The sequence below is a fragment of the Oncorhynchus clarkii genome, chromosome 5 (assembly GCF_045791955.1).
Source record: "Oncorhynchus clarkii lewisi isolate Uvic-CL-2024 chromosome 5, UVic_Ocla_1.0, whole genome shotgun sequence".
Classification (NCBI taxonomy): Eukaryota; Metazoa; Chordata; class Actinopteri; order Salmoniformes; family Salmonidae; genus Oncorhynchus; species Oncorhynchus clarkii.
The window spans coordinates 5,080,121-5,092,841 of NC_092151.1; the positions used below are offsets into that span (position 1 = coordinate 5,080,121).

The 12,721-nt window shown below is 45.7% G+C and overlaps 1 protein-coding gene across 2 annotated transcripts in view; it reads right to left on the reverse strand.

The window, feature by feature from the left end:
- LOC139408265 (cingulin-like protein 1) overlaps window positions 1-12,721 on the reverse strand; it is a 40,902-nt gene that overhangs the window by 4,285 nt on the left and 23,896 nt on the right. For both annotated transcript variants that reach the window (XM_071151953.1, XM_071151952.1), the window contains 6 exons: window positions 11,775-11,927; window positions 6,220-6,387; window positions 4,614-4,787; window positions 1,244-1,333; window positions 760-843; window positions 91-318 (listed from right to left, as the gene is read on the reverse strand). In XM_071151953.1, the coding sequence (XP_071008054.1) occupies window positions 91-318; window positions 760-843; window positions 1,244-1,333; window positions 4,614-4,787; window positions 6,220-6,387; window positions 11,775-11,927 (897 nt within the window). The remainder of the gene's footprint in view (window positions 1-90; window positions 319-759; window positions 844-1,243; window positions 1,334-4,613; window positions 4,788-6,219; window positions 6,388-11,774; window positions 11,928-12,721) is intronic.

Below are 12,721 nucleotides of genomic sequence, written 5' to 3' on the forward strand. Positions count from 1 at the left end.
TCTCTTTACAGCCCCCAAGTGGAATGAACCATTCCAGAAGTTACTTTACTGCCCCCAAGTGGAGTGGTGGTGTTAGTGCATGTGCCCTACCAGGTCCTTCTGCTCCTTGGCCATCTTATGTTCCTCCTCCAGCTGATCAGACAGTTCGTTGTTCTTCCTCTCCAGTTTACTGATGGTGTTGTTCATCACCACCTTGTTCCTCTCCTCCACCCTCAGAGCGTTCTCCAGCTCCTTGGCCCGGCTCTCCGTCTTAGTGATGACATCCTCATGAACTCTGGTGTGTTGGAGGTTCTCCACCTCCACACGCAGGTCCCGCAGCTGGATACATACAGAGCACTGAGGTTTTCACTTTGACTCGTGGCTTCCACAAGACACAAAGCATGCTGCCACTGCTCCATCATTCATCACAGACGCTACAGTTACACCCATACATACTACACCTTTACATGTATACACGGATGACACGGTTTTAATGTCTTTTTTTTATAGCATTGTAGCATTGCAGCATTGCAGCATTGTAGCATTGTAGCATTGTAGCATTGTAGCATTGCAGCATTGTAGCATTGTAGCATTGTAGCATTGTAGCATTGCAGCATTGTAGCATTGTAGCATTGTATGTTCATGATGAAAGGACAATGTTGAAAGAACGGGTGGTGACGCAATATCACATAGATACATCGCAGAATGACATGAAAACCCCTGTAGGTTAAAACTGTTCCCAGTGAAAACCCCTCCGGTAGGTAATGTAGTGTACAGTACCTGTCTCTCCAGGATGCTCTTCTCACTGTCCAGCTGCTCATTCACATCTTTCTGCTGGATCAGCTTCAGCTGGAGCTGTTCCGTCTGGAAAGAACACAACAAACATCCCAAACACGCCTTTTAAGAATGTTGTTTCTTTGGGGGGGGGGGGGTTACAATCACATACAGTAAATCCACCCCTCCAATCGAGGGCCTTGGAATCTTCCCAACCCCAAGGAGACATCGTTTAAAGGAGACCTTTTTTTTAAGGTACATGCTACAACACACTTTTAAACAACCTTGTCTTTCTCTGTAGATGGACTTCAGGATAGAATTAGTTCTGGCCAGGGATCATTCAAGGAAGTAAGTAGATGAGGGTAAGAGGAGCAAGTAGATGCTCGTGTGAAAGTGATTTGTGGCGTATTGAAAGCGAACACATTTCAACAGTAAGGAGTGTTGGGGTCAGGGGTGAGAGGACCAGGTGTAGACAGACAGACAGACAGACCTGTTCGATGGCTCTCTTGTTCTTGCTGGCCCATCTCTGTTCACTGTCCTGCAGCTCCTCCAGGTCGCTCTCAAGATCTAACAGTTTCTCCTGGAGAAACGCACCAATCAATCAATCAACCAATCATTCATAAAATGCTTTTACAATAACGCTGCAGTGACTCCAAAGAGAAAGTTGAAGCAGAAGTTTGTACATGTGAGTAAATGTATCTGAAGCCTTTTTCTCTACTGTCTCTATATCTACAGTATATCTCTCACAGTTCATACAGTCTATTGTCTCTATATCTACAGTATCTCCGCCACGGTCCATACAGTCTATTGTCTCTATATCTACAGTATATCTCTCACAGTTCATACAGTCTATTGTCTCTATATCTACAGTATCTCCGCCACGGTCCATACAGTCTATTGTCTCTATATCTACAGTATATCTCTCAGTTCATACAGTCTATTGTCTCTATATCTACAGTATCTTCGCCACGGTCCGCCACGGTCCATACAGTCTATTGTCTCTATATCTACAGTATATCTCTCACAGTTCATACAGTCTATTGTCTCTATATCTACAGTATCTCCGCCACGGTCCGCCACGGTCCATACAGTCTATTGTCTCTATATCTACAGTATATCTCTCACAGTTCATACAGTCTATTGTCTCTATATCTACAGTATCTCTCCCACAGATCATACAGTCTACTGTCTCTATATCTACAGTATCTCTCCCACGGTCCATACAGTCTACGGTCTCTATATCTACAGTATCTCCCTCACAGTTAATACAGTCTACTGTCTCTTTATCTACAGTATCTCTCCCACAGTTCATACAGTCTACGGTCTCTATATCTACAGTATCTCTCCCACGGTCCATACAGTCTACGGTCTCTATATCTACAGTATCTCTCTCACAGTTCATACAGTCTACTGTCTCTATATCTACAGTATCTCTCCCACGGTCCATACAGTCTATTGTCTCTATATCTACAGTATATCTCTCACAGTTCATACAGTCTATTGTCTCTATATCTACAGTATCTCTCCCACAGTTCATACAGTCTACTGTCTCTATATCTACAGTATCTCTCCCACAGTTCATACAGTCTACTGTCTCTATATCTACAGTATATCTCTCACAGTTCATACAGTCTATTGTCTCTATATCTACAGTATCTCCGCCACGGTCCGCCACGGTCCATACAGTCTATTGTCTCTATATCTACAGTATCTCCCTCACAGTTAATACAGTCTACTGTCTCTTTATCTACAGTATCTCTCCCACAGTTCATACAGTCTACGGTCTCTATATCTACAGTATCTCTCCCACGGTCCATACAGTCTACGGTCTCTATATCTACAGTATCTCTCTCACAGTTCATACAGTCTACTGTCTCTATATCTACAGTATCTCTCCCACGGTCCATACAGTCTATTGTCTCTATATCTACAGTATCTCTCCCACAGTTCATACAGTCTACTGTCTATATATCTACAGTATCTCTCCCACAGTTCATACAGTCTACTGTCTCTATATCTGCAGTATATCTCTCACAGTTCATACAGTCTACTGTCTCTATATCTACAGTATCTCTCCCACAGTTCATACAGTCTATTGTCTCTATATCTACAGTATCTCTCTCACAGTTCATACAGTCTATTGTCTCTATATCTACAGTATATCTCTCACAGTTCATACAGTCTATTGTCTCTATATCTACAGTATCTCTCCCACAGTTCATACAGTCTACTGTCTCTATATCTACAGTATCTCTCCCACAGTTCATACAGTCTACTGTCTCTATATCTACAGTATATCTCTCACAGTTCATACAGTCTACTGTCTCTATATCTACAGTATCTCTCCCACAGTTCATACAGTCTACTGTCTCTATATCTACAGTATATCTCTCACAGTTCATACAGTCTATTGTCTCTATATCTACAGTATATCTTCATAGTCTACTCTCTCGCTCTCCGCTCTTCTAAAAAGCATCTTCTAATGAGATTAAACAGTATTGTCTCTATATCTACAGTATATCTCTCACAGTTCATACAGTCTATTGTCTCTATATCTACAGTATCTCTCCCACAGTTCATACAGTCTACTGTCTCTATATCTACAGTATCTCTCCCACAGTTCATACAGTCTACTGTCTCTATATCTACAGTATATCTCTCACAGTTCATACAGTCTATTGTCTCTATATCTACAGTATCTCCCTCACAGTTAATACAGTCTACTGTCTCTTTATCTACAGTATCTCTCCCACAGTTCATACAGTCTACGGTCTCTATATCTACAGTATCTCTCCCACGGTCCATACAGTCTACGGTCTCTATATCTACAGTATCTCTCTCACAGTTCATACAGTCTACTGTCTCTATATCTACAGTATCTCTCCCACGGTCCATACAGTCTATTGTCTCTATATCTACAGTATCTCTCCCACAGTTCATACAGTCTACTGTCTATATATCTACAGTATCTCTCCCACAGTTCATACAGTCTACTGTCTCTATATCTGCAGTATATCTCTCACAGTTCATACAGTCTACTGTCTCTATATCTACAGTATCTCTCCCACAGTTCATACAGTCTATTGTCTCTATATCTACAGTATCTCTCCCACAGTTCATACAGTCTATTGTCTCTATATCTACAGTATCTCTCCCACAGTTCATACAGTCTACTGTCTCTATATCTACAGTATCTCTCCCACAGTTCATACAGTCTATTGTCTCTATATCTACAGTATCTCTCCCACAGTTCATACAGTCTATTGTCTCTATATCTACAGTATCTCTCCCACAGTTCATACAGTCTAATGTCTCTATATCTACAGTATCTCTCCCACAGTTCATACAGTCTACTGTCTCTATATCTACAGTATATCTCTCACAGTTCATACAGTCTAATGTCTCTATATCTACAGTATCTCTCCCACAGTTCATACAGTCTACTGTCTCTATATCTACAGTATATCTTCATAGTCTACTCTCTCGCTCTCCGCTCTTCTAAAAAGCATCTTCTAATGAGATTAAACAGTGAAGATTAGATTAAGATTAGGAACACATAGATTGAATTAAGGGATTTGAATAAGTAATACTTCATTAACCCAGAATGACATGAGCTCAACTGACTTGCCTGTGTATTTATGTTTAGTGTGAACTGTAGTCTTATGGTTGTACTGGGATGGTATGTTGTCTAGATGGTATCTAAACTAGGTCCTGTCTTTGCTGTGCTGTGGTCAGATCACAATGCAAATTTTAATCGTCTACACCTGTCTACAAATGTGGGCACAATCAGAATGTGGACGAAGATCAGGACAAAGGACACATGTTAGAACCAGGTGTAAACAGGGCAACTGCGTACCAACCTGAGCCTGTTTGAGTTGCTTGACCAGGTCTTCCTTGGTCTGTGCAGCCGTCTGTAGCTCGATGGTCAGGTCCTCTACGCTCCTCTCTGCCTGCTTCCACTGCAGCTGAACTCTCTCTCTCAGCTGGATCTCCTCCTCCAGGGAGCGCTCCTTATCTATCAGCTTATCTGACACCTGACAACACATACAGTTATCTATCAGCTTATCGGACACCTGACAACACATACAGTTATCTATCAGCTTACCTGACAACACATACAGTTATCTATCAGCTCACCTGACAACACATACAGTTATCTACCAGCTCACCTGACAACACATACAGTTATCTATCAGCTCACCTGACACCTGACAACACACACAGTTATCTATCAGCTCACCTGACAACACATACAGTTATCTATCAGCTTACCTGACAACACATACAGTTATCTATCAGCTTACCTGACAACACACACAGTTATCTATCAGCTTATCTGACACCTGACAACACATACAGTTATCTATCAGTTTACCTGACAACACACACAGTTATCTATCATCTTACCTGACAACACACACAGTTATCTATCAGCTTACCTGACAACACACACAGTTATCTACCCGCTTACCTGACACCTGACAACACACACAGTTATCTACCAGCTTACCTGACACCTGACAACACATACAGTTATCTACCAGCTTACCTGACAATACATACAGTTATCTATCAGCTACCTGACAACACATACAGTTATCTATCAGCTTACCTGACAATACATACCGTTATCTATCAGTTTACCTGACAACACATACAGTTATCTATCAGCTTACCTGACAACACACACAGTTATCTACCAGCTTACCTGACACCTGACAACACACACAGTTATCTACCAGCTTACCTGACACCTGACAACACATACAGTTATCTACCAGCTTACCTGACAATACATACAGTTATCTATCAGCTACCTGACAACACATACAGTTATCTATCAGCTTACCTGACAATACATACCGTTATCTATCAGTTTACCTGACAACACATACAGTTATCTATCAGCTTACCTGACAACACACACAGTTATCTACCAGCTTACCTGACACCTGACAACACACACAGTTATCTACCAGCTTACCTGACACCTGACAACACATACAGTTATCTACCAGCTTACCTGACAACACATACAGTTATCTATCAGCTACCTGACAACACATACAGTTATCTATCAGCTACCTGACAACACATACAGTTATCTATCAGATTACCTGACAATACATACAGTTATCTATCAGCTACCTGACAACACATACAGAAAACCACATAATGGACAGTTTGGGTCAAGTAGGTGACACGATTGCTGTAAACACATGGAGGTCGACTTAAGCAGAAATTACTTTCAAAAGTCAATCTCAAAGACAAGTTGTTTATTGGTGTTTGACTATAGTAAAGCCTACGCCAACGCATGCTGTCAGACCTTGTAAGGCCTATGTCCTTATCTACCTGTCCCTGGAGGCTGATCACAGTCTGCTGGGCTCTCTGAATCCAGCTCCTCCACCCTAACCCACTAACCATCTAACCCTAGCCCTAGCTGTAAGGCCTTTGTCAGTATTTTACCTGTCCCTGTAGGCGGCTGACAGTCTGTTGGGCTATCTGCAGCTCCTGACTCCTCTCCAGTAAACTCTCCTCCATCTCCTCTACCCTCAGCAGGGCGTCATCTCGTAGCTTCTGTTGCAGACTGAGCTCTGCTGTCGCCTGGGTGGCTTTCTGTAGAGCCTCTTCTAGCTGTGGAGGGAGAGACAAGAATGTCACACACATATACTGTACCCATCTTCTACCCATCCTGTACCCATCCTCTACCCATAATGTACCCATCCTCTACCCATAATGTACCCATATTGGGGCGGCAGGGTAGCCTAGTGGTTAGAGGGTTCGGACTAGTAACCGAAAGGTTGCAAGTTCAAATCCCCGAACTGACAAGGTGAAAATCTGTCGTTCTGCCCCTGAACAGGCAGTTAACCCACTGTTCCCCTGTAGGCTGTCATTGAAAATAAGAATTTGTTCTTAACTGAATAGTTAAATAAAAGAAATAAAAAAATCCTGTACCCATCCTGTACCCATCCTGTACCCATCCTGTACCCATCCTGTACCCATCCTCTACCCATCCTGTACCCATCCTGTACCCATCCTGTACCCATCCTCTACCCATCCTGTACCCATCCTGTACCCATCCTCTACCCATCCTGTACCCATCCTGTACCCATCCTGTACCCATCCTCTACCCATCCTCTACCCATCCTGTACCCATCCTCTACCCATCCTCTACCCATCCTCTACCCATCCTGTACCCATCCTGTACCCATCCTCTACCCATCCTGTACCCATCCTGTACCCATCCTCTACCCGTCCTCTACCCATCCTGTACCCATCCTGTACCCATCCTCTACCCATCCTGTACCCATCCTGTACCCATCCTCTACCCATCCTCTACCCATCCTGTACCCATCCTCTACCCATCCTGTACCCATCCTGTACCCATCCTCTACCCATCCTGTACCCATCCTGTACCCATCCTCTACCCATCCTGTACCCATCCTGTACCCATCCTGTACCCATCCTCTACCCATCCTCTACCCATCCTGTACCCATCCTGTACCCATCCTCTACCCATCCTCTACCCATCCTCTACCCATCCTGTACCCATCCTGTACCCATCCTCTACCCATCCTGTACCCATCCTGTACCCATCCTCTACCCATCCTCTACCCATCCCGTACCCATCCTGTACCCATCCTCTACCCATCCTGTACCCATCCTGTACCCATCCTCTACCCATCCTCTACCCATCCTGTACCCATCCTCTACCCATCCTGTACCCATTCTGTACCCATCCTCTACCCATCCTGTACCCATCCTGTACCCATCCTGTACCCATCCTCTACCCATCCTGTACCCAACCCGTACCCATCCTCTACCCATCCTGTACCCATCCTCTACCCATCCTGTACCCATCCTGTACCCATCCTCTACCCATCCTGTACCCATCCTGTACCCATCCTGTACCCATCCTCTACCCATCCTGTACCCATCCTCTACCCATCCTGTACCCATCCTGTACCCATCCTGTACCCATCCTCTACCCATCCTCTACCCATCCTGTACCCATCCTGTACCCATCCTCTACCCATCCTGTACCCATCCTGTACCCATCCTCTACCCATCCTCTACCCACCCTGTACCCATCCTCTACCCATCCTGTACCCATCCTGTACCCTTCCTGTACCCATCCTCTACCCATCCTGTACCCATCCTGTACCCATCCTCTACCCATCCTCTACCCATCCTCTACCCAACCCGTACCCATCCTCTACCCATCCTCTACCCATCCTGTACCCATCCTGTACCCATCCTGTACCCAACCTGTACCCATCCTCTACCCATCCTGTACCCATCCTGTACCCATCCTGTACCCAACCCGTACCCATCCTGTACCCATCCTCTACCCATCCTCTACCCATCCTGTACCCATCCTGTACCCATCCTGTACCCATCCTTTACCCATCCTGTACCCATCCTCTACCCATCCTGTACCCATCCTCTACCCATCCTCTACCCATCCTGTACCCATCCTGTACCCATCCTGTACCCATCCTCTACCCATCCTCTACCCAACCCGTACCCATCCTCTACCCATCCTGTACCCATCCTGTACCCATCCTCTACCCAACCCGTACCCATCCTCTACCCATCCTGTACCCATCCTCTACCCATCCTCTACCCAACCCGTACCCATCCTCTACCCATCCTGTACCCATCCTGTACCCATCCTGTACCCAACCCGTACCCATCCTCTACCCATCCTGTACCCATCCTGTACCCATCCTCTACCCAACCCGTACCCATCCTCTACCCATCCTCTACCCATCCTGTACCCATCCTCTACCCATCCTGTACCCATCCTGTACCCATCCTCTACCCAACCCGTACCCATCCTGTACCCATCCTCTACCCATCCTGTACCCATCCTCTACCCATCCTGTACCCATCCTGTACCCATCTTGTACCCATCCTCTACCCATCCTGTACCCATCCTGTACCCATCCTGTACCCACCCTGTACCCATCCTCTACCCAACCCGTACCCATCCTCTACCCATCCTCTACCCATCCTGTACCCATCCTCTACCCATCCTGTACCCATCCTCTACCCATCCTGTACCCATCCTGTACCCATCCTCTACCCAACCCGTACCCATTCTCTACCCATCCTCTACCCATCCTGTACCCATCCTCTACCCAACCCGTACCCATCCTCTACCCATCCTGTACCCATCCTGTACCCATCCTCTACCCAACCCGTACCCATCCTCTACCCATCCTGTACCCATCCTGTACCCATCCTCTACCCATCCTGTACCCATCCTCTACCCATCCTCTACCCATCCTGTACCCATCCTCTACCCATCCTGTACCCATCCTCTACCCATCCTGTACCCATCCTGTACCCATCCTCTACCCATCCTCTACCCATCCTGTACCCATCCTGTACCCATCCTGTACCCATCCTCTACCCATCCTGTACCCATCCTCTACCCATCCTCTACCCATCCTGTACCCATCCTCTACCCATCCTGTACCCATCCTGTACCCATCCTGTACCCATCCTCTACCCATCCTGTACCCATCCTCTACCCATCCTGTACCCATCTTGTACCCATCCTCTACCCATCCTGTACCCATCCTGTACCCATCCTGTACCCACCCTGTACCCATCCTCTACCCAACCCGTACCCATCCTCTACCCATCCTCTACCCATCCTGTACCCATCCTCTACCCATCCTGTACCCATCCTCTACCCATCCTGTACCCATCCTGTACCCATCCTCTACCCAACCCGTACCCATCCTCTACCTATCCTCTACCCATCCTGTACCCATCCTCTACCCAACCCGTACCCATCCTCTACCCATCCTGTACCCATCCTGTACCCATCCTCTACCCAACCCGTACCCATCCTCTACCCATCCTGTACCCATCCTGTACCCATCCTCTACCCATCCTGTACCCATCCTCTACCCATCCTCTACCCATCCTGTACCCATCCTGTACCCATCCTCTACCTATCCTGTACCCATCCTCTACCCATCCTGTACCCATCCTGTACCCATCCTCTACCCATCCTGTACCCATCCTGTACCCATCCTGTACCCATCCTCTACCCATCCTGTACCCATCCTCTACCCATCCTCTACCCATCCTGTACCCATCCTGTACCCATCCTGTACCCATCCTCTACCCATCCTCTACCCATCCTGTACCCATCCTCTACCCATCCTGTACCCATCCTCTACCCATCCTCTACCCATCCTGTACCCATCCTCTACCCATCCTGTACCCATCCTGTACCCATCCTGTACCCATCCTCTACCCATCCTGTACCCATCCTGTACCCATCCTCTACCCATCCTGTACCCATCCTCTACCCATCCTCTACCCATCCTGTACCCATCCTCTACCCATCCTGTACCCATCCTGTACCCATCTTGTACCCATCCTGTACCCATCCTCTACCCATCCTGTACCCATCCTGTACCCATCCTGTACCCTTCCTGTACCCATCCTCTACCCATCCTGTACCCATCCTGTACCCATCCTCTACCCATCCTCTACCCATCCTGTACCCATCCTCTACCCACCCTCTGCCCATCCTGTACCCATCTTGTACCCATCCTGTACCCATCCTCTACCCATCCTGTACCCATCCTGTACCCATCCTCTACCCATCCTCTACCCATCCTGTACCCATCCTGTACCCATCCTCTACCCATCCTCTACCCATCCTCTACCCATCCTCTACCCATCCTCTGCCCATCCCGTACCCATCTTGTACCCATCCTGTACCCATCCTCTACCCATCCTCTACCCATCCTGTACCCATCCTCTACCCATCCTCTACCCATCCTCTACCCATCCTGTACCCATCTTGTACCCATCTTGTACCCATCCTGTACCCATCCTCTACCCATCCTGTACCCATCCTGTACCCATCCTCTACCCATCCTGTACCCATCCTCTACCCATCCTCTACCCATCCTCTACCCATCCTCTACCCATCCTCTACCCATCCTGTACCCATATTGTACCCATCCTGTACCCATCCTGTACCCATATTGTACCCATCCTGTACCCATCCTGTACCCATCCTGTACCCATCCATACACACGTCTTTACATACTTTATATACTTTCCCAAAATATTCAGATTTTCCTGAAATGCTGTTTGCTCCTGATTCTGAATCCTCCGCCCCTGGTGTCAGTTCAGTGGATAGAACTATTTGAAACTTAGGCAGCCACCGTGCTTGTGGTAAATTCCAATTCAAGATAAATAAAATACATTTAAAAAGTGGAGAATTTACATTGAATTCAATTCGAATTTCAACAATTTTCAAGTAATGGAATCGTAATTGAAATTGTAAAATACATCCTTTGGAATTGAATTGAAATGTAATATGTGTTTATTTCAAATGCAGTTAAAGGAAAAAATGCACTTTAAATAACAAATTAAATTAACAAATTACATTTAAATAACAAATTAAATTAACAAATTCAATTTAAATAACAAATTAAAATAACAAATACAATTTAAATAACAAATTTAAATAACAAATTACATTAAAATAACAAATTTAAATAACAAATTACATTAAAATAACAAATTGACTGCAAGATTTGTTTTAAAATCATTTCAACTTGTATTTCTATATTTTGCCTGAAAGCCTCAGTGAATTTAATTAAAATTGGAATTTGTGGAATTGTTGGGGTTAATATTGAATTGGGAATACAATTCTTGGAATTGACCTAACATTGGAATTGAAAGGAATTGGATTATCTCTGAATTTAAATACTGCCCTGGAATTTGAAAGGGAATTGAATAAGAATAATTAAATAAGAATTGAATAGGAATTGAATAAGAATTAAATAAGAATTGAATAGGAATTGAATAGGAATTGAATAGGAATTGAATAAGAATTGAATAAGAATTGAATAGGAATTGAATAGGAATTGAATAAGAATTGAATAGGAATTGAATAAGAATTGAATAAGAATTGAATAAGAATTGACCCCAACCCTTGTAGCTGCATTATAGGTGTGTAACAGTGAACAGTACTGTACCTCAGTCTCCAGTCTGAAGACCGTGTCGCTGAGCTCTGATCTCTTCTTGTCCCGTGTCTCCTTGTCCACCTCTAGATCCTCCAACTGTCTCTCAGATAGCCACAGCTTCTCTGACAGCCCCTGGGCATGGAGCGTCTGCTTCTCTAGCGCCTCCTATAGGGGACATGGTGTAGGACAGACACAGAGGCTGAAATGGAACCCTATTCGTTACATAGTGCACTAGTTTCTAGTTTTGAGCAGGGTCATGGTAGATAGTAGGGTGCATTTTCTGGATGCACAGAGGGGCTCACGCAAGCAGGGCAAAAATACAGGCCCAGCTAACTGAGGTCTGTGGTAGAATAGGCCCAGCTAACTGACTGGGGTCTGTGGTAGAATAGGCCCAGCTAACTGACTGACTGAGATCTGTGGTAGAATAGGCCCAGCTAACTGACTGACTGAGATCTGTGGTAGAATAGGCCCAGCTAACTGACTGAGGTCTGTGGTAGAATAGGCCCAGCTAACTGACTGAGGTCTGTGGTAGAATAGGCCCAGCTAACTGAGGTCTGTGGTAGAATAGGCCCAGCTATTTGAGGTCTTTGGTAGAATAGGCCCAGCTAACTGACTGAGGTCTGTGGTGGTATAGGCCCAGCTAACTGACTGAGGTATGTGGTAGAATAGGCCCAGCTAACTGACTGAGGTCTGTGGTAGAATAGGCCCAGCTAACTGACTGAGGTCTGTGGTGGTATAGGCCCAGCTAACTGACTGAGGTATGTGGTAGAATAGACCAGCTAACTGACTGAGGTCTGTGGTAGAATAGGCCCAGATAACTGACTGAGGTCTGTGGTAGAATAGGCCCAGCTAACTGAGGTCTGTGGTAGAATAGGCCCAGCTAACTGACTGAGGTCTGTGGTAGAATAGGCCCAGCTAACTGACTGATGTCTGTGGTAGAATAGGCCCAGCTAACTGAC